Source organism: Ursus arctos, unplaced genomic scaffold (assembly GCF_023065955.2).
Source record: "Ursus arctos isolate Adak ecotype North America unplaced genomic scaffold, UrsArc2.0 scaffold_8, whole genome shotgun sequence".
In the NCBI taxonomy this organism is placed as follows: domain Eukaryota; kingdom Metazoa; phylum Chordata; class Mammalia; order Carnivora; family Ursidae; genus Ursus; species Ursus arctos.
The window spans coordinates 28,372,891-28,395,416 of NW_026623100.1; the positions used below are offsets into that span (position 1 = coordinate 28,372,891).

The following is a 22,526-nucleotide window of genomic DNA, read 5'->3' on the forward strand; positions in this document are numbered from 1 at the left end:
TTTATTAGATTAACTGACATAAAATTCATAAAATTACCATCACATTACCACAGAAGTTTTAAATGTTTACTATCCGTTTCTATAATCACATCATAAAGGACTGGTAATAAAGTTTGTGGGCTGGCATTGGTTTGCCAGTTGTACTTTGGGCATCATTGCTCTAGATTTTCTGGCAGATTGAGAAAGCCAAGGATGCTTTTGGTTAACACAGTAGATTGAATGCTATTCAAGGGCAGGTTCATATGTTATTTATCTTATTTGAGAGTTTAGGTCTGGGCCTGATAGGTGGTGGAAACTCAGTGATAGTGATTATATGGTGATAACTAAGTGATGTCATAAAACTGAATGGGCTAATACAAATTCTGCAAATATTCATAATTGAATTGTGACTAATTTAGGAGGGTTTCCATATCAGATTATCATCTTTTTCTTCAGGGATAAAGTAGTAAGCATCTGCCTTCGGCTCAGGTTATGATCCTGGGGTCCTCGGATCAAGCACATTGTGGGCTCCCTGCTCAGCAAGGAGTCTGCTTCTCCCTCTGCCTCTGTCCCTCCACCTGCCCGTACTTTCTCTCTCTCTCTCTCTCAAATAAAAAAATCTTTAAAAAAATAAAAATAAGAAAAATTTCAAGAGCTTTAGAAAATGCTAATATTTAAATTGTTTTTTAGACAGTTTCACTTGCTTTAGCTCATTATATAATTTTATTATAATTTCAGGAGATTATAGAAATTCAACTCTGTTCTTTTTACCTGATACTTGGTCTTTTATTGTGTAAGTATATATTTCTGACAGAAAAAATGCTGATGGAATAAATCAGGACAAGAAACATTCTCTTTAAGACCCTTTACTAACAGCTAATATTAATCATCTCTAGAGGCAAATTGCTTTAATTTTTCAAGGTCTTAATTCCTTTGTGCTAACAACTGGCAGCATTCTGTAGTTTATAGGCTTAACTACACATTTTATCAGCAAATTCTTGGAACCTTGACAGAACTGTTGACAAGTAAAGATTTGTTTTGGTTACCATGAGTAATTTCTATGGGGGTGAACTATTGTTAGTTCTTGGTAGCCTTCTATGCTTCTCAGTGTGTTTTCTTCAGAAGTGTTGATGAATTTAAATCTGCATGATGTGTTCCAGTTTACTTACTTAATGGAGATTAGGAGAGTGCATAGCTTTTTGAAATCCTTAATTACTGTTCCACTGAGTGGTTGGAGAAGCAAGTATTTATATTTCATATATTATCTTAATTAATAATCATTCTTTTTTTCTTAGACATGACCGTAGCCACTAAAGAAATAACTATCCTTTGTTCAGACAACTCACTTGCCATATTCCAGCAATATTTTTTTCCTTACAGTATTAAAAACCCAACATATAATATGACTGGTAGAAGACTTAGTTATTTACAGAGTGAGAATGTTAAATATACTATTTGTGGATGAGGATTTTCTGCTTTTTCTTTTTTTAAGTATGTATATGAGTTACCAGCAATGCTGACCATGACAAAGAAAATTTCTTATAATTAATTTTTTTTTTCATTACCTAAATTCAAGGTCATCTTGTACTTTGGTCAATAAGATACTTATCCTAGAAGTTTATTATTTATCTTTGACAATATTTTATCTAGTTCATTAAAAATAGCTGTAAGTTGTGAGATTACATTTATCACTTATGTTTGGTAAACTTTTAAAAAATAGTGCTTTGGGTCATTGAATTCACGTTCCTAATATTTATTCTTCCTGATCATGAGACCCGAGATTTTTTTCTTTTCTTTTCTTTTCTTTTCTTTTCTTTTCTTTTCTTTTCTTTTCTTTTCTCTTCTCTTCTCTTCTCTTCTCTTTTCTTTTCCTTTCCTTTCTCTTCTCTTCTCTTCTTTTCTTTTTAAAGATTGTGTTTATTTGAGGAAGAGAGAGAGAGAAAGAGCAGGGAGCAGGGGGGAGGGGCAGAGGGAGATGGAGAGGGAGAAGCAGGCTTCCAGCTGAGCAGGGAGCCCCATGTGGGGTGGGATCCCAGGACCCTGGGATCATGACCTGAGCCAAAGGCAGACGCTTAACTGACTGAGCCCCCCCAGGTGCTCTAAGAACCATTCATATTAATCTAGATTTATTATATTTTTGATATGGAATAAAACTGGAGAAATTAATAATTCTTACATTATAATGACTACAGGCATGGTTAAAGTAAAAGAAATCTGGGCGCCTGGGTGGATCAGTCGGTGAAACGTCTGCCTTCAGCTCAGGTCAAGATCCTAGAGTCCTGGGATTAGAGTCCTGCATCAGGCTCCCTGTTTGGTGGGGAGTCTGCTTCTCCCTCTGCCCCTCACCCTGCTTTTGTTTCTCTCTCTCTCTCTGTCTTGTGTTTGCACTCTCTCTCAAATAAATAAATAAAATCTTAAAAAAAAATAAAGTAAAAGAAATCTCATTATCTAGGTAGAAAATGCTCATTAAAGAAAATTTGGGAAGTGCTAAAAATTTTTTTAAAAATTTAAAAACTGTAGGGGCGCCTGGGTGGCACAGTGGTTAAGCGTCTGCCTTTGGCTCAGGGCGTGATCCCGGCATTATGGGATCGAGCCCCACATCAGGCTCTTCTGCTATGAGCCTGCTTCTTCCTCTCCCACTCCCCCTGCTTGTGTTCCCTCTCTCGCTGGCTGTCTCTATCTCTGTCGAATAAATAAATAAAAAAATCTTTTTAAAAAAATTTAAAAACTCTAATTTTAACAGTGATAAAGACTTTGATATTTTTCTTTCCCTTTGTGTGTGAGTGCTGTGGGGGAAGAAAGGGAAGCAAGATGCCTCTTATCTTTTTTATATACTTTAAAACATTATAGGCTTGTATAGAATTCCACATGATTTATGTAGGTGCTTTGTCCTTAAGGAGGTGGAGCATAACTTCCTGTTCCTTAAGTGTGGGCCTCTCATAGTGACTCCTTCCAAAGAGGATAGTGTAGGAAGTTGGAAAAATTATTTTAGCGTGGTGAAACCTGACAAAATTACCTCATCCAGGTGTCATTAACCGTGATAATCCATGTTGATAGCATGTACCCTTGATAAGGTATGATGAGAATGGCAATTGACTTCTGTGGTCTTCCTCCCCAAAACCCATAACCCCAGTCTAACCATGAGAATATCATCAGGCAGATTCCAACTGAAGGGCACTCTGCAAAATAACTGACGAGTACTCCTCAAAAAAACTGTCAAGTTATCAAAAACAAGGAAAGTTTGAGAAACTATCACAGCCACTTGAACTTAAGGAGAAATGAGGACTAAATGCAATGTAGCTTGGAAGGGATCCTGGAACATTAAGAGGACATTAGGTCAAAACTAAGAAAGTACGGGGGGTACCTGGCTGTCTTGTCGGTAGAGCATGCAACTCTTGAACTCAGGGTTGTAAGTTTGAGATCCATGTTGGGTGTAGAGATTACTTAAAAATAAAATCTTAACAAAACAAAACAAAACAACTAAGTAACAAACTATGGAGCTGCCTGTCTGGCTTAGTTAGACGAGCACACGACTCTTGATCTCTGGGTTGTGAGTTCCAGTCCCACGTTGGGTGTAGAGATTACTAAAAAATGAACTTTAAAAAAAGCAACTAAGAAAGTATGACTATAGACTGTTGTTAATAATAACGTATTGGGGTGCTTGAGTGGTTCAGTTGGTTAAGCATCCGATTCTTGATTTTAGCTCAGGGCTTGATCTCAGTGTCGTTAGTTCAAGCCCCACGTTGGGCTCCATGCTTAAGAAATTTAAAAAAATTAAAATACTGGATCATTATTGGTTCATTAATTGCCATAAGTATACCATAGTAATGTAAGATGTTAATAAACCGGAAAATTGGTGTATTGAAACTGTCCTGTCTTCACAACTTTTTCTATTTTTAATCTAGAATTAAAGTTTTATTGAAACCATAACAAAGAAAGTTATAGATCCTATTAGAGCCCACTATTATGTCTCTAAGATTTCATTCTCCCTGTTCTCTGAAGTAATCAATACTCTGAGTTAAGTGTTTAACAATCTCATGCATGACTTTACAGTCTTACTACATGTTTTTTAAATTTATAGTATTCATCATCTAATAATTTCATATAAATAGCATCATACTTTATGTGTTTGTGTGCATTTGCCTTTTTTTGTTATTGTTCGGCATTCTGTGTTTGTACTCTATCCATGTTGATAGATATAATTCTAATTCATTGACTGAACTTTCTAAATGGAATCATACAGTCATGTATATTCTTTGTGTTTGACTTATTTTAGCATATCTAAAACTTATGTATATCTGTCAATCATTTTTTAAAAATAGACATTATTTTTTAAAGCAGTTTTAGGTTTACAGAAAAATTGAGTAGAATGTACAGAGAATTATTACTTTACATCCCCTCACACTCCTTCCCCATGCAATATCCCTTATTATTAGCATCTTGCATTAGTGTAGTATATTTGTTACAATTGATGAGCTGATGTTGATTACATTATTATTAATAAAGTTCATAGTTTGCATCAGAGTTCACTCCTTGTGTTGTACATTTTGTTGGTACATTCCATCTGTACAAACCTATAACAGCTTGTGTCCAGATTCTGTACAATATACAGCATAGTATTACTGCCTGAAAAATCCCTTGTGCCCACCTATTCATCCCTCTCCCTCTGAACCCACGGCAGCCACTGGTTTTTTACTGTGTCCATGGTTTTGCCTTTTCCAGAATGTCATATAATTGGAATCATAAAGTTTGTAGCTTTTTCATATTGGTTTCTTTCATTTGGTAATGTGCATTTAAGGTTCTTTTATGTTTTTTTCATAGCTTGATAGCTCTTTTTTAAAATTTATTTTTTATTTTAATAGACCTGAATAATATTCCATTTTCTGGGTGTACTGCAGTTTATCTAGCCATTCCCTTACTGAAGGACATTTTGATTGCTTCCAGGCTCTGGCAGTTATGATTAAAGCTGCTATAAATATCCATGTTTAAGTTTTTGTTTGAATATAAGCTTTTAATTCATTCGGTTAAATATCAAGGAGTGTGATTTCTCTATTGTATGGTAAGAATATGTTTAGTTTTGTAAGAAACTGCCAATGTCATCTAAAATGGATATTCCATTTTGCATTTCTACCTGTAACGAGTAAGATTTCTTGTTGTTCCATATCCTTGTCAGCATTTGTTGTTGCTTTTTCTGCATCTATTGATGTGAACATATAATTTTTCTTTTTTAGCCTGTTGATATGATGGATTATATTAATTGAATTTTGAATATTGAACCATCCTTGCATATCTGGCATAAATCCCAGTTGGTTTGGTTGTGGTATATAAATCTTTTTAGACATTATTGGATTTGATTTGCTAATAGGTTGTTGAGGATTTTTGTATTTATGTTCATGAGAGATATTAATTTGCGGTCGTTTTTCTTGTAACATCTTTGTCTGGTTTTGGTATTAGAATAATGCTTGTCTCATGGAATGAGTTTGGAAGTATTCCTTCTGCTTCTATTTTCTGAAAGAGTGTAGAGAATTGGTACAATTCTTTCTTTAAATGTTTGGTGAAACTCACCAGTAAACCGATCTGGACCTGGTACTTTCTGTTTTGGAAAGCTATTAATTATTGATTCCATTTCTTTAATAGACATAGGCCTATTCAGATGATTCATTTAGTTTTTGTAGATTGTCAATTTCCAGAAACTGTTCCGTTTCTTCCAGGTTATCAAATTTGTGGGCATATACTTGTTCATCATAGTCCTTTATTATCCTTTTAATGTTCATGGTGTCGGTAATAATGGCCTGTCTTTCTTTTCTAATGTTAGTAATTTATTTCTTCTCTTTTTTTTCCCTTAGTTTACCTGGCTAGAGGTTTATTAATTTTATTGATCTTTTTGAAGAACCAGCTTTTGGTTTAATTCATTTTCTCAGTTGATTTCCTGCTTCCAGTTTCATTGAGTTTTGCTCTAATTTTTATTATTTCTTTTCTACTGCTTACTTTGGATTAATTTGCTCTTCTTTTTCTAGTTTCCTAAAGTGAAAGTTTAGATTATTCATTCAGATTTTTCTTCTTTTCTAATATATGTTTTCAGTGCTATAAATTTCTTTGTAACAGTTGCCTTCACTGCATCCCACAAATTTAGATATTTTCATTTTAAATTTGTTTAAAATATGTTAAAATTTCTTTTGGTATTTCTTTGACATATGTGTTATTTAGAAGTGTTATTTGGGGTACCTGGGTGGCTCAGTCGGTTAAGCGTCTGCCTTCGGCTCAGGTCATGATTCCAGGGTCCTGGAATCAAGCACCACGTCAGGCTCCCTGCTCAGCCGAGAGTCTGCTTGTCCCTCTTCTTCTGCCCCTACCCCCCTGCTTTAACGCTCTCTCTCTCTCTCATTTGTGCTCTCTCAAATAAATAAAATCTTAAAAAAAAATAAAAGTGTGTTATTTAATTTCCAACTATTTTGGGATTTTTCAGCTACCTTTCTGTTACTGATTTCTAGTTTAATTCCATTGTTGTCTAAGAGCAGACATGTATGATTTTTTTTTTAAAGATTATTTACTTATTTATGTATTTGAGAACAAGAGAGCATGAGCTGGAGGTGGGGGATGGGCAGAGGAAGAGGGAGAAGCAGACTCCCTGCTCAACAGGGAGCCCAACACAGGCTCTCCCAAGATCCTGAGATCACAACCTCAGCTGAAGCCACCCAGGCACCCAAGACATGTATGATATCTATTCTTTTAAATGTATTAAGGTGTGTTGTATAGCTGAGAACGTAGTCTTTCTTGGTCAGTGTTCTCTGTGAGGTTGAGAAGAATGTGTATTGTGCTGTTGTTGGATGAAGTACTCTATAGATGTCAATTAGATCCAGTTGATAGTATTGTTTATTTAAACTGTGTTCTGCTTGCTGGATCTTTTAATTACCAATAGAGGGGTGTTTAATAGTCCCACTATAATAGTGGATTCATCTATTTCTCTTTGCAATTGTAGCAGTTTTCATACCATATGTGTTTTACACCAATTTAAAGACTGAGACTGTTAGAGTAGATGAAAAAAACAAGACCTAACTATATGTTGTCTATAAGAAACCCGTTTTAAGTATGACACATATTGATTAAAAGCGAAAAGATGGGGGAGGATATACCATGATAACTCTAATCAAATGAAAACTGGAGTGGTTTTATTAATTTCAGATAAAGCAGAGTTTATTTATTTATTTTTTAAGATTTTATTTATTTATTTGACAGAGGGAGAGCGAGCCTGAGCAGGGGAAGCGGCAGGCATAGGGAGAGGGAGAAGCAAATTCTCCCCTTGAGTAGGGAGCCCAATGCAGGACTCGATCCCAGGACCCTGCAATCATGATCTGAGCTGAAGGCAGATGCTTAACCGACTAAGCCACCCAGTCGCCCCTAAAGCAGAGTTTAGAGCAAGGAAAATTGGTATGGATAAAGAGAGACATTACATAATGATAAAGGGGTCAGATCTTCAAGAAGATGTTTAGGACATCTTCCTCAACATGTATGCACCCAGCAGCACATTGTCAAAATACATGAAGCAGAAAGTGGTAGAAATGCAAGGAGAAATAGACAAATCCGCTATTGTAGTTGGGAGACTTCAACACCCTGCTCTTCATAATAGACAGATCCAACAGGCAGAAGATCAATAAGGACATAGTTGAACCGAACAGGTCAATCAGTTAACTAGATCTAATTGACACTGATAGATTGTCTTGGTCGGGGGAGGGGAGGAGAGATGAAGAGGTAGAACACAATAGTTACGGCTGTGTAACTATTCTGTGTGATATATAAGGGTGGATACATGTTGTTTATACCTTAGACAAAACTTATAGAATGTACGAGAATGAACCCTAATGTAATCTGTAGACTTTGGTTAATAATGATGTGTCAGTATTATTTATCCATTGTAACAAAGTACCACGCTGATGTGGATATTGATGGTAGGGAAAGCTATATGTGCAGGGGTGGAGGGATTGTGGGTATGCGGGAACTCTACTTTTTGGTTAATTTTGCTGTGAATCTAAAACTGCTCTAAAAACTAAAGTTACTTAGTTAAAAATGAGAAAAGTACATGTGGAACCTAGTAGTTTCTAAAGGTGTTTTCTGTATTCTTTTTCAGAGAGGCTTCCATTTTTATTGAAAAACCAGAGGCAGAAGTGTGTCATTGAAGCATTCATATTAGGTGATAATATGGAATCACTTTGCTCTGATATGTGAAGTTTACATTGTATGAAAATATATATCTCACTAAATACCATCTATCTGTGTTTGTTTTCAGCACCTAGCCTTTGTTTGAAATACCACTCTAATAAACTAGAAACTTAATGGAAAAGCTATGTTTTGTCTACCAAAGAATAATAGGAATTCTCTGTGGTTTATCTTTAGTGCCAACTGTAAATACTCCTGCTTTCAAGCAGGAAGAAGATATTAATGATTGTTTATAAGTATTAAATTACAATGGTTTGCTTTAGGACTAAAATGCTTTGGGGTTGATTAATGCTTTGGGGTTGATTAATATCAAAGTTTCCCATTTTCAAATATTAGCCTTTTAATTTTAATTAGTTAAATAAGTAATATACTTGATACTTAATGAGCAGCTTACTAAAAAAGGCATCATTATCTTGAGTTCAGTTGATTATTCATTATTTATTATTTTATTTTTTGATTTAAATTTTATTTTATTTAAAGATTTATTTATTTATTTTAGAGAGCATGAGCAGGAGGAGCAGAGAGGAAGGGATAAAGAATCTCAAGCAATCTCTGCACTGAGCACAGAGCTGGATGCAGGGCTCAGTCTCATGACCCTGAGATCATGACTTGAGCCAAAACCAAGAGTCAGATGCTTAACTGACTGTGTACCCCCCAAGCACCCCTTTCATTTATTTATTAAAACGTAGCAGTCATTTCTTTAGGTAATGAATCTGAACTTTAGGCAAAACTCAGAGGAGAAGGCTCTCTTCATAAGGTGTCTACTCAACTGGAGGCTATATGATCCACTTCCCAAAATGCATGGTTAACTGGCTATTTGGTGCTGGCTGTTGGCTGGAAGCTTAGTGATAGGCTGAGGGCTGAAGGCCAGAGTCCTTATGAAGTAGTGTCTGAGCTCCTTACAGCGTAGTGCCTGGGTTATACAAGCAAGCCTCTTACAGGGGATAAAACAGAAGTTGCCAGTTTCTTAAAACCTGAGCCAGAAAATTGACACAGCATCACTCTGCTGTGATGTTTTTTGAACTTGCTTTTTCTTTTTTTTAAGGACTTTAATTTTTATAGTAGTTTCAGATTCACAGCAAAATTGAGCAGAAAGTATAGACTTTCCATATGCCCCCGGCCCCACATATGCACAGCCCCCCCAACAATCAATATCTTGCACCAGAGCTGTGCACTTGTTACAGTGGATGTTGTTACAACATCACCCAAAGTCCATAGTTTAGGGTTCACTCTTGTTGTTGTACATTTAATGGATTTTGGCAAATGTATAATGATATATATCTACCATTATGTTATCATATAGAAAGTTTCACTGCCCTAAAAATCCTCTGTGTTCTGTTTATCCCTTCCTTTCCCCCCAACCCCTGGCAACCATGATCTTTTTAATGTCTTTATAGTTTTACCTTTTCCAGAATGTCATATACAGTTCATCCTTGAACAACAAGGGTTTAAACTGTGTGGGTCTACTTACATGCAGATTTTGTACAGTACTGTAAATGTGTTTGCTCTTCCTTAGGATTTTAATAACATTTTCTTTTCTCTACCTTACTTTATTGTATGAATATGGTACATATAGTACATATAACACACAAAATACGTGTTAATTGATTGTTTATGTTATTGGGAAGGTAAGGCTTCCAGTCAGCTTAAGGCTATTAGTAGTTAAGTTTTTAGGGAATCAAAAGTTATATGTGGATTTTCGATTGTGCTGGGGATGTCAGTGCCCCTAACCCCTGTGTTATCGAGGGGTCAGCTTTAGTTGGAATTGCCATGACCTTTGGAGAAGCAGTCATACAACCCATATTCAAGGGGTTGGGATATAGACTCTTTAACTTTCAGTGGGAGAGGGATCAAAGAATTTTGTAGCCAAGTTTTTAAATTGTCATATTCTATATTTCTATATTGTACATAAAGAAACCCAGGTGCAACAAGACTAAAAGATTTTCCTAAGGTCAAATGAGTAAAGACCAGGTTTTTTGGAGTCCAGATTCACTCATTCGTCATATATTTACTACTATGTGGCAGTCGCTATGCTAGGACCCAGAGATTGAATATAAACAAGTGGGGCAAGGTCTAGAAGTGCGTACATGTTAGAGCGAGGTATGGGCCTGGCAGTTCCCCTACGTTGTGATAAATACCTCTAGTTTACTGTGCAGTCTACAAAGTAACATCTGTATTAAAGCCTGAAAAAAAAGGTAGTGTCAACAAAAGGGGTTGAAGGAACAGCAGCTAAGATGTTCTAGGCAGAAAGAACAACATAGGCAAAGATCCAGAGGATAGCGATAGAACAGCAGTTTTATGAGCTAAAATAAGTTCAGTATGGATGGAGGGAGGTCGAATGGGTGGAGGATTATAATAGGTAGGGGAAGATGAAGAGACATGAAGTTAGGTACAGGAGGTACTGGTTTATGATTCACCTTGTAAACCGTATTGAAGAATTAGTACTGAAATCTGGAAGCTAGAGAAGTCTTTACAGGTTTTTTTAATTAAGCTTTTTATTTAGCGATAATTACAGATTCATATGCAGCTGTAAGAAATGGTAGAGATATTCTTGTACACTTGAGCACTTCCCTCAGTGGTAACCTCCTGCAAAACTATAGTACTTTTGGGGGTGCCTGGGTGGGTCAGGTTGTGATCCCAGGGTCCTGAGATCGAGCCCCACATCAGGCTCCCTGCTCTGTGGGGAGTCTGCTTCTCCCTCTCTCTCTGACCCTCCTCCTGCTTGTGCTCTTGCTCAGTCTCTCTCAAATGAATAAATAAAAGATCTAAAAAGAACCCCCACTATGGTACTATATTGACATTGATTCAGTCAGGATATAGAACTTTCCTTTACCAGTAGGATAGCCACATTCATTTTCCTCCCACCCATCCTCACCCCTTCCTTTGTTTTCAAACAACTGGTAATCAATTTATTAAAATAGTTGATATAAGTATCTGAAGTGGTGACTTCAATCTTGACTCCTGGCTAAATACTGATGGAAGTCATCTATTTAACAATTTCAGAAGGACTGTGTGAGTCAGTGAGTCACTTATGGCTCCTCATCTTAAAAAAAAAATCATCTTAGACTCTTCAGCCCAAGGAGTTTTTCTTCTACAGATTCTTAGAGTTGTTGTAGGCATCTGAACTGGTCCTTTTTTTCTTTGAGCATACACCTTATCCAGAGATTTTACACTGTGACTGGTTAGGGTAATTCTAATTTGGTGTAGCAACACCTCCAGCTCCACTGGTAGCTTTCTAGTATCTTTTCAAAACCATGGCTGTGATGTGGCTTCCTGACCAACTTGTTCTTGGACAAGAGTGAACAGTGGTGAGTCAGTAGCAGGAGGCTGTGGACCTGAGCTCTGCTGTAGCTGTGACCATGTCTTTCTCAAACAGCCCTCACTTCTTTTTTAACTCCTTTTTAACCCCTGACAACCACTAATCTGTTTTCCATTTCTGTAATTTTGTCCTTTCAAAAATATTACATACATGAAATAATACAGTGTATAACCTTTCCTGATTGGCCTTTTTCATTCAGTATAATTCTCTGGGAATTCATGCAGATTGTGGTATCAGTGGTCCAGTTCCTTTTTATTGCAGAGAAGTATTCCATGGTATGGATGTATCATAGTTTATCTAACAATTTACCTGTTGAAGGACATCTAGTTTATTTCTAATTTTTGGGTATTACAAATAAAGCTGCTGGAAACATTTGTGTATTATAGCTTTTTCTGTGGACGCAAGTCCTCCTTTCTATAGGATAAATTCCCAGAAATACTATTGCTAGGTCATATGGTAATTGCATGTTTCATTTCTTTAGTAAATTGACAGACTTTTTCACTGTGTGTGTACCATTTTACATTCCTACCAGCAATGTATGAGTGATCCAATTTCTCTGTATGCCTGGCAGCATTTGGTCTTGTCACTGTTTTCAAATTGTAACCATTCTAATTCATTGTGGTTTTATTTATTTTGTTTAAATATTATTTTTTAAAAATAATGTCTACACCCATTATGGGGCTTGAACTCACAACCCTGAGATCAAGAGTCAAATGCTCTACCAACTGAGCCAGCCATGTATGTGTGTGTGTGTGTGTGTGTGTGTGTGTGTATATATATATATGTTTCTTTTCTCTGAAGTAGCCACGAATAACTTGGCATGGGTTTACTTCTCTTCTCCTGTTTCTTACTACCTAACTTTTTGTGTTCATTTGAAATTTCAGTTTCAGATTTATAATTATTAAGTTTTAACATTTAAAAATTGTTTTTGGATCATCATGTTCCAATCAAATATATCTTTAGCATAATGCTGATCTGTGTAGACTAGGAGACCAGCAGTTTCTTTAAGCTGCCTACTATCAGTGACATAATGTGGTGACACTCAGTGATTATATTCTAGCAGCAGCAGTTTTGCCAATAATATTAGTATGTTGGTTTACATTTTTAATTTTTACTCAAATTCTCCCTTTCCTCTGATTTCGTAGCCTAAATTACCTTTGGCTCAGAGCCCCTAGTTTAGCAAGGCTAGATTAGGCAAACAAATCAACACTTTGGGATTATTTTTTATCTTTATCTAGGAATTTATGGCTTGTGATATACGTGACAGGATTTTGTAAAGAAGTTGTTACCTTTAAATAAATAATTCTAGACTTTATGTTGATCTGCAGCATTTGTTATTTTTGGTTTAAAAAGTTGTTGATATGGTTGTGAGTGCTTTTTCAAACATGAATTGTTGTGTTAGATGCTGTAATTGTGGAGAGATTATAGACCCTGCCCTCACAGATTAGAATCTGTTCGGTGAAATTACTTGTAAACAGATAATTTCATTACATTGAGGTAAGTGTGATGACAGAGATATTAGGGCATTTCTGGAATAGAAAGGGGCCCTTACCTCTCTAGGGGAGAAGGAATATTGGAGAAGCCATGCTTGAAATGAGTCTTGAATAGTGAATAGGAGTTAATCTGGTGAAAGACATTTAATCTGATGGAAGTTAATGTAATGGAAGGACATTTCAAGCAGTTAGAATAACGGACAAAGACACAAAGAAGTAGCGTGTTGGGATTTCTAGTAGGGGAATTTCAAACAGGTTAGTGCTGTGTGAATGACAAGTGGGGGAAGCAGGAAGCTGTAAGATATGAGGCAGTGGTTCTCAAACCTATTATGTCCAGTGTTTCCTTTCTATAGTAAATTTTTTTTAAGGTTTTATTTATTTACTTAGAGAGGATGAGCGGAGGGGCAGGGAAGAGGGAGAGGGAGAAGCAGACTCCCCACTGAGCAGAGAGAGCCTGATACAGGGCTCGATCCCAAGATCATGACCTGAGCCGAAGGCAGACTCTTAACCGACTGAGCCACCCAGGTGCCCTATAGTAAATATTTTCTAATGCCACTTTATTTACTCTTAAATAGAATTTATGTATAATTATAATTCATATATGATAAAACTAATGTGCATAATTTCTAACATGACATAAATCTAATATAAAGTCAATTATAAGAAAATAATTTGAATAACGTATTTTAAAATGTAAATGTTCAAGCATTACTGCATTAGAACGTATAGTGAATCAGATACTTGTACCTATATGTAGAATCCCTGTGAGTGTGCAACAGTAAACACAGACTTATATAGATGTGTTGATAATTCAGATATTTTAACCAGTATTGCCATTGGTAATGAGATTTTCCAAAATGTTCAACCTGTTTGTAAAGTTCTGACCAAACTGAAGTACAAATTATATTACTTCATTCCTGTAAAATTTGGTGTTTATTAAAACTGCAAAATATTTTTTTAAGAAAAAAGATTAATTTCTAGGTTCGGGTAATTATAAACAGGTTTTTCCACATAATGTTAGATGGGACGTTACCAAGTCACGTGGGGTACGAGTCAGTCTGTTTTGTGGGATGTCCTTGAGCAGGGATTGGTAAACTATATCCCAGAGTCACACTGCCTATTTTTGTATAGCTCATGAGCTAAGAATCTTAGGTTTGTATATTTTTAGAGTTGGACCAAAAAAAAAAAAAAAAAAAAAGAGAGAGAGAGAGAGAGAAATATATAATAACACCTTTACAGAAAGTTTGCCAACTCATTTTCTCGAGCATTATAGGTTGCCTAGCATTCCTCGGTCCTGCTCACTAGATGCCAATAGCACTCCAATCACTATGGAACTAAACACAGCTCCAGCATTTTTCAGGTGACTCTGGAGGGCAGTACTACCTTGTTGAGGACCACTACCCTAGATGATCAGTTTTCAATATTTTATTCCTCTGTGACATACTTAACAGATAGCAATATGCATGATTTATTCTGATGTAGTTTTCTTGTGTTTGTAATTTTCTTTTTCTTCTATTGAAGGAAACAATTAAAATGAGGCAAGAATTGTTAATATAAAGTTAACCTTGAAAACCCTCCAATTTATATTTATAAAAATAAATCTTTACAAAATTTAATCCTTTTACTACTAATAATAACATTATTTGTAACTTATAACTTAACACAGGAAGTTTTACAATTGATAACCACTCTAGCAGGTAATAGCCAACTCTTGGAAACCTTAACACAGGGAAGTGATAGTATCCTATTGACATTTTATTTATTTATTTTCTTTTTAAAAGATTTTATCTATCTATCTATCTATCTATCTATCTATCTATCTATCTATCTATTTATTTTAGAGAAAGAGTGTGAGGAAGAGCAGAGGGGAGGGACAAGTAGGCTCTGTGCTGAGTGCCGAGCCCGAAGTGGGGCTCGATCTCACAACCCTGAGACCATGACCTCAGCCAAAATTAAGAGTCGGAGGCTTAACTGACTGACTCACCCAGGCAACCTGACATTTTAGGTAGATTACTTTGGTGAGGTATAGAAGATAGACTTGAGGAGGTACAAGGTAGAAGCCTAGTGTAGGTATAAGAGATGATTGCTCCCAAGTACTCAACACTGGGTAGTAGGGACAGAACAGAAGGGACACATTATTATTATTTCAAATATAAGAATCAATAGAAGTTGATGAGTAAAATGTTGTAGGCTTAGTTCTTAACCTTTGCTGCTCATTAGAATTATTTGGGAAGCTTTTAAACAATGCCAATGTCTAGGCCCTGTTTTAGAATTTTTAGAAATCACATTTCTGGGGTAGAGTCTGGGCATTGATATTTTAAAGATGTAGCTCATGGGGCGCCTTGGTGGCACAGTTGGTTAAGCATCATACTCTTGGTTCCAGCTCGGGTCATGAACTCAGGGTCATGGGATTGAGCTCCACATGGGGCTCCATGCTCAACGTGGAGTCTGCTTAAGATTCTTCCCTCTTCCTCTGCCCCCCCCCACTCACTCGCGTGCTCTCTCTCTCTCTCAAATAAATAAGTAGATCTTAAAAAAAAAAACAAAATGTACCTCCTGATTCTAATGTGCAGCCAGTGTTGAGAACCACTAGTTCAAGTTGTGGAGGAGGGGGAAGAATCAGGAATAAGTGAGTACCAGGCTGCCAACTGAGGCTACTGGTAGATTGAGGTGGCATGCCTTGAACAGTGTCTGTTCCATGGTAGCTATTCAGATATCTCTTGAATAAATGAAAATTGATGGTTTTGAACTTGAACCACAGTCATTTCCTTATTTAATTTCTGATTATTCTAAATTTGGATGAATTGACCCCAGTTCAATGTATTATTGACTGGGACCCAACCAGAATAAATTCTGTCACAGGTGAGGTTATATCAAAATAGACAACTTCATATGATTTTAGGAAAAGAATGTATGAATCATCTATGTTGCGATGTGATATTGTGAAGCAAAGTGCTGGTAGAAATAATTTGACTTAATTATAGTATATTATATGAATCAATGTTTCTATTGAATGGCTTAGGTAGAGAATTTGGGTCCCCATACCTGGTAAATAGGCAGGCATTCAATAAATGTTTATTGAATTATACCATGAAATAGCTTTATCAGAAAGTTGTTATATTTATCATACAGGTTTTTTTTTTTACATTAATTGAAGGACGAAAGGCAGTATGTTTGTCTGTCAGCCGCCGTCCTACTTCCTCTACGTATACTTTACCTATACACTGTCTTCCTTTACACTCCTTTGCTTTCACTGCTACTGCCCAAATTTAGTCAGAACTGTTGGTTTTAAATGTTAGAAATATAACTTAAACTATCTTGAATAGTAAATCAATTTTTTGGTACCTGAACGTGGAAAGGATGCTGAGATAGCATACAGAATTGAAGGAAGGTTTACAGGAACCAGGGCCTTGGGGATTATAGAGCAGGGATATCACTCCTTTAGAACTCACTCTCAATTCTGCTTGACTTCATTCTTTTTATTGCAGTCAGGCCTCTGCCAAAAGATCAAAGAGAGCAGTCTGCATCCTAGCCTCATATTCTTCTGATACCATAACCCCAAGAGGCAAGACCATTTCTTCTCCTGCTCTAAATTGGGAGATTGATTTGGATCAGCTGTTGTGTCCAGAGAAAGGAAGATGCTGTGATTTGTCTGGTTGGGAGCTCATGCCAACCCCAGTGGCCAGGGGAGGATAAGGATATACCAAAGAAGAAGCAAGGAAAATCTTGTTTTGTGACCAAACCGTGAACAGTCGGTGTCCTCTCCAAGGCTCCATTGCCATAGACCTTTGATGATTTTCCACTTCAGTTTATATAGCAGCTTACTGTTCTCAAACAGCAATGGTGGGGTGCCTGGTGGCTCAGTTGGTTAAGCGTCTGCCTTGGGCTCAGGTCATGATCCCAGAGTCCCAGGATCGAGCCCTGTGTCGGGCTACCTGCTCAGCAGGGAATCTGCTTCTCCCTCTCCCTCTGTTCCTCCTCTGCTCATGCTCTCTCTCTCTCTCATGCTCTCTCAAATAAATAAATAAAATCATTAAAAAAAAACAGCAATGGCAATTAAATTTTGAAAATATATGGAGAAATGTAAAATAGTGTACAATTTCAGAATAGTATTGTGAATGAACTATTTGATTGAAAATGGACTTACACATGGGGCGCCTGGGTGGCTCAGTCGTTAAGATCTGCCTTCATCTCAGGGCGTGATCCCAGAGTCCTGGGATCGAACCCCACATTCGGCTCTCTGCTCTGCTGGGAAGCCTGCTTCTTCCTCTCCCACTCCCCCTGCTTGTGTTCCCTCTCTCGCTGGCTATCTCTCTCTCTCTCTGTCAAATAAATAAATAAAATCTTAAAAAAAAAAAAGATGGACTTACACAGCTAAAATAATGCATTTAAACACTTTGTGCTTCTATGGACAAGGTACAGTTACAGTATATCAAACCAAGCCTGGCTATAAGGCATTGTGAAATTACGTAAGATTTCATCAGAGGATGAATTAATTTATTTTCTTGTTTCATTATTTAGTTTGAATTTATTTATTTGTTTTTTATTATTTCCCACCATGGAACTCAATATTTAAGAATTATATTCTAGTTATTGGTATAAAATTTGAGTGACATGGAATTTTTAACAAGTAGCTTTTCTGATACTTGATATTTGTAAAAAGAATATTTTGTTCTTTTTTGTTGTTGTTGAAAAATACTTTATTGCTGAAAAATGCTAACCATCATCTGAACTTTCAACAAGTTGTAATATTTTTGCTGGTGGAGGGTTTATTTTTTTTTAACATATAATGTATTATTTATTTCAGGGATATAGGTCTGTGATTCATCAGACTTACACAATACACAGCTCTCACCACCACACATACCCTTTCCAATATCCATAATCCAGCCACTCCATCCCTCTCACCTGCCTCCACTCCAGCAACCCTCAGTTTGTTTCCCGAGATTAAGAGTCTCTTATGGTTTGTCTCCCTCTCTGGTTTCGTTTTGTTTTATTTTTCCTCTCTTCCTCTATGATCCCTGCCTTATTTCTCAAATTCCACATATCAGTGAGATCATATGATAATTGTCTTTCTCTGATTGAGTTACTTCGTTTAGCATAATACCCTGTAGTTCCATCCACGCCGTTGCAAATGGCAAGATTTCATTTTTTAATGGCTGCGTAATATTCCCTTGTGTGTGTGTGTGTGTGTGTGTGTGTGTGTGTGTGTACACACACCACATCTTCTTTATCCATTCATCTGTTGATGGACATCTGGGCTCTTTCCATAGTTTGGCTATTGTGGACATTGCTGCTATAAACATTGGGGTGCATGTGCCCCTTCGGATTACTACATTTGTATCTTTGAGGTATACCCGGTAGTGCGATTGCTGGGTCATAGGGTAGCTCTATTTTCAACCTTTTGAGGAACTTCCATACTGTTTTCCAGAGTGGCTACATCAGCTTGCATTCCAACACTGACAGTGTAGGAGTGTTCCCCTTTCTCCACATCCTCGCCAACATCTGTCATTTCCTGACTTGTTCATTTTAGCCATTCTGACTGGTGTGAGGTGGTATCTCTTCATGGTTTTGGTTTGTATTTCCCTGATGCTGAGTGATGTTGAGCACTTTTTCATGTGTCTGTTCGCCATTTGGATGTCTTCTTTGCTATTTTTGTTCTTTTAAAGAGCTTATTCTCATTACTGTCTTTGATGACCCTTTTTGAAAGCTTATTCAGTGATTAATAATCATTCAAAAATATGATCTGTAGTTAAGAAGCTATCTTTTTCTAGTTATTTACCAAATTCAAATTTATTACTTTTTCTGTCATTACAGTCTATTGCATCTGCAGACATGGATTTCAACCAACTGGAGGCATTCTTGACTGCTCAAACCAAAAAGCAAGGCGGGATCACATCTGACCAAGCTGCTGTCATTTCCAAATTCTGGAAGAGCCATAAGACAAAAATTCGAGAGAGCCTCATGAACCAGAGCCGTTGGGACAGTGGGCTTCGGGGCCTGAGTTGGAGAGTTGATGGCAAATCGCAGTCAAGGCATTCAGCTCAGATACACACCCCTGTTGCTATAATGGAGCTGGAAATAGGGAAAAGTGGACAGGTAATTTCCTTTTGTAAACTATATCTCTCATTACATGCTTTAGTTATATATTCAGATTGATTTTATGTAACAGTCTTCTTTGCAGAGATAATAAGAATAATAAGAAAAGACCCTGTTTCTTAGAATCCCTTTTCAGAGATGGAATCATCTGAAAATTTGGATATTCCCAGTTTTGGATAGAATCTGGAAACCAGCCTTATGGGCCTGGCAGCTATCTCAGAAGTACAAAATGGGTCATTGAGGTGATTGCGCAGAAGCTGGCTACTATCCCATTTTGGTTAGATCTCAGAATTCTTGGCATTTGGTCAGAATCTTTAAAGCAATAATAGAGATGCTAAATAAAGAGCAGAAATTGAGATTAAACAACACAGAGCAAAACTGTCTCACCCAGTCATCTTTATTGGCAGTGTATCTTAATTACAGTAATGTATTTGTTCCTAAAGACCCTAAGTGTGCTATCTCTGTCCTTGAGCCCACAAATAATTTTTAATTTGATCTTGATTATTTACAAAACAGTTTCTCTTTTTCTTGCAGTTTCCATAGTTATTATGGCAGATAATTTTGGCATCTATATTGTTTTCTTGAACTCATTCAGTTTGTGCCTCAGATGACTGCCAGATCAGACTTTTAATGACCTGGTGTATGCCTTTTGGGAAAAGAAAAAAAAAAGGAAAAAGCAGCAACCCATAATTAGGAAGAGGAAACCCAGATCACTGAATGAGCTAACCAGATTTATTTTCAGATAAATAATCAAATAAGTGCTTCTATTACATCCTATAATAGAAATTTATTTTTCTTCTATTGATAAGAGCATTTTTTTAGCTGTCACTTTCCCTCACATATTCCTTTCTTAAGTTTCTTAGGATTTTTCAGTGTTTATGGTTCCATAATGATTTTAGTTTTAATTTAAAAGGTAATTCCTTTAAAAAATAATTCTTCTTCAAAATACATTTGGAAAATCTTTTATACGTTATTGTAAAATAGTGCTTTTGCCTTTATTGACTTTGGTTTGTCTGACCCTAAAGTCCATTCTCTTAACCATTGTCATAAATGGCCTTCTTCCAACTGTTCCTAGACCAAAAATCTGACAGATTAGAAAGGTGTGATAGGTATACTTGGATATCCAAGTTTCACTAGCCATTTGTATAGGCTATTCATTGTTTATTTGGCAGTCGTGATTATTTCATTTTGTCTTTAACTATTTGTCATTTGGGCAGGAATATGAAAACATGCATATCTATTTTAAGATGTTCCTAGAAAGTTGTTATAATACTTCTAAACTTGTTATTTTCCTATTATTTCTTGAACTCAGGTTTATAAGGTGCCTTTTGATTTTAGTAACTTACACATCATCTGGATTTATTGGGTATCACCACAGGGATTTTTAAATCTACTTTAAAATCTTTAAAATTTTTTCTTTGATCTTGTTACCCAAAGTGGCATTCAACTGTTTGTTTGGTTGGTTTTTTTAAGTGTAGAATGATTTTGCCAACAGTAAATCTAAACATCACTATAAATAATTTGTTGGCAAGCTTCAGGGACATTTTGTGATCAATTAGAAAAAATTGGTAAATTTTTTTTTAAGTGGCCAGGTAGTTTATGCTTGACAACCATATAGTTTCTGTTGTAAGTACGCAACTTTGTTGTTGTAGCTCAGAAGCAACAACAGACAATATGTAAATAAATGGACATTGACGTTTCTAGAAAGTTTAACTATCACAATGTAATGAACAGGCCTTAGAAGTCAGAGAGTCCTTAAGCACTTATCTGAAGAATTACACAGGTGAAGTAGTATATCCCCATTTTCTAGAGAAGGTATTTGAGATATAAGATATGACTTCCTTTAGACAGAGGTAATATGTGATAAAATTAAAACTAAAATGGAGATCACTAAATTGATTTTCTCCAAAAACCATTGACACCAACATTTAGGAGCCAAAAAGACATGTTCATTAATACAATATGATAGTCAACGGCATTGATATTGAAATTGCTCTTTAACCCACAAAATGCAAATATATTCTTAAATCAAGAAAAGTTGTAAAGAAAGAAGTAAACAATAATACATCCTAGGCTGGCAATAAAATATACAGCCCAGATCCTACAGGAAATGTTTTTGTGAGAACTGGATCCTTGGTTAGTACTTCTGTCAGCCTCTAAGTGAATATTATTTATGAAGTACTCCACTATGTCAAATTTCCAGTTTCTAGAACATCTGTTGGCAATAAAGTCAAAGTTATTTTCTTATGTATACATTGAATAAATTTGTGAGAGAATTAATGATTCTACGATACTGAGAGGTTGCTCCCAAGAATGACCAACTTTTTTGAACTCTGTGGTATGTGTGTGTGTTGTGTGTGTGTGTGTGTGTGTGTGTATGCATATGTGTGTATTGATATACCCCAAAGTAACTAAATTACTGTCTTCAGTTTATGTCATTTTAAATCAGTTGTTCTAAGTGATGGCTGCACATAAGAATTAGCTTGTGAGGCTTTAAAATTTTTCATGCTTAGGATGGTGTTGAGACCAATTAAATAAGAATCTGTGGGGATGGGACCTGGGTATCAGTATGCATTAAAATTAGTGATTCCAGTATTCATTCAGAGTTGAGAACCACTGTGTTAAAGGTAGCCAGACAATGTGATTTGAAGTGTAAATAGAGCTTGGTATCAAATTTTTACAGTGAGAATTCAGTATATGTTGGCATAATGTTCAGAGTGCTTGAGGACTATCTTCAGGAACTAGATGTGGTAGCGTTGGGTTTTTGTCTTCCCTTCTCTATTTAAATTGCTTTCTCCTGCTAGTTTGTCTGTGTTACTTATTTCTTTGGTCCAAAAGGTACATTTGGTGATCAATGGCCAAGTACATACATTGACTTTTTTCTATTAACACAATGTAATATACTTTTGGAAGATGAGGAAACCAAAGTAATAGAGAACTAACTGAAGCAGTATACGTTTATAGAAATCTACAGAGCTAGAGAATATGAGTATGAAGTAGTGACCTAATTACTTTTCTTAGAGTGAATGTTTTCAACAGAAAAAAAAAGTTTGCAAGAATAAAACATGAATTCAATGGTGAAAGTACACAGAAAACATTTCATGTACAAAGGAAAGAACATCAAGTGCTTTACTTGTACCATTGAGGTCCTATCATATTTGGTCATAAATCACTGAGGGTCCCCAAGCCTTGAGAACTATTGGAATCTGGCATGTGTCTTTAGGAAAGTTTTGTTGTTTAACATACTCAATTAACTCCATGTTCTGTTTTTCTTTTCTGGAACTTAATTATCAGAGAATGTTTTCTTTTTTAAGTAGTAACTTTTGGGGGGATGATTTATGTTTAGTGGAGTCTCATTTTTGGTTATTTCTTTTTTAGAGACTGAATTTTGGTATTTTATAAACATGTGTCAGTTTTTTCTT

The 22,526-nt window shown here is 36.1% G+C and overlaps 1 protein-coding gene and 1 pseudogene across 3 annotated transcripts in view; one reads left to right on the top strand and one right to left on the bottom strand.

Annotated features, from left to right (window-relative positions):
* The window catches only part of COMMD1 (copper metabolism domain containing 1), a 186,311-nt gene that overhangs the window by 70,680 nt on the left and 93,105 nt on the right, over positions 1-22,526 (top strand). For 2 of the 3 annotated variants that reach the window (XM_026485043.4, XM_057308937.1), the window contains exon 2: positions 18,823-19,104. In XM_026485043.4, the coding sequence (XP_026340828.2) occupies positions 18,823-19,104 (282 nt within the window). Of the gene's footprint in view, positions 1-8,104; positions 8,168-18,822; positions 19,105-22,526 lie in introns of those variants that run through there. The other variant, XM_026485048.4, reaches the window with a different exon arrangement.
* LOC113269059 (40S ribosomal protein S20-like) lies at positions 11,003-17,888 on the bottom strand (annotated as a pseudogene).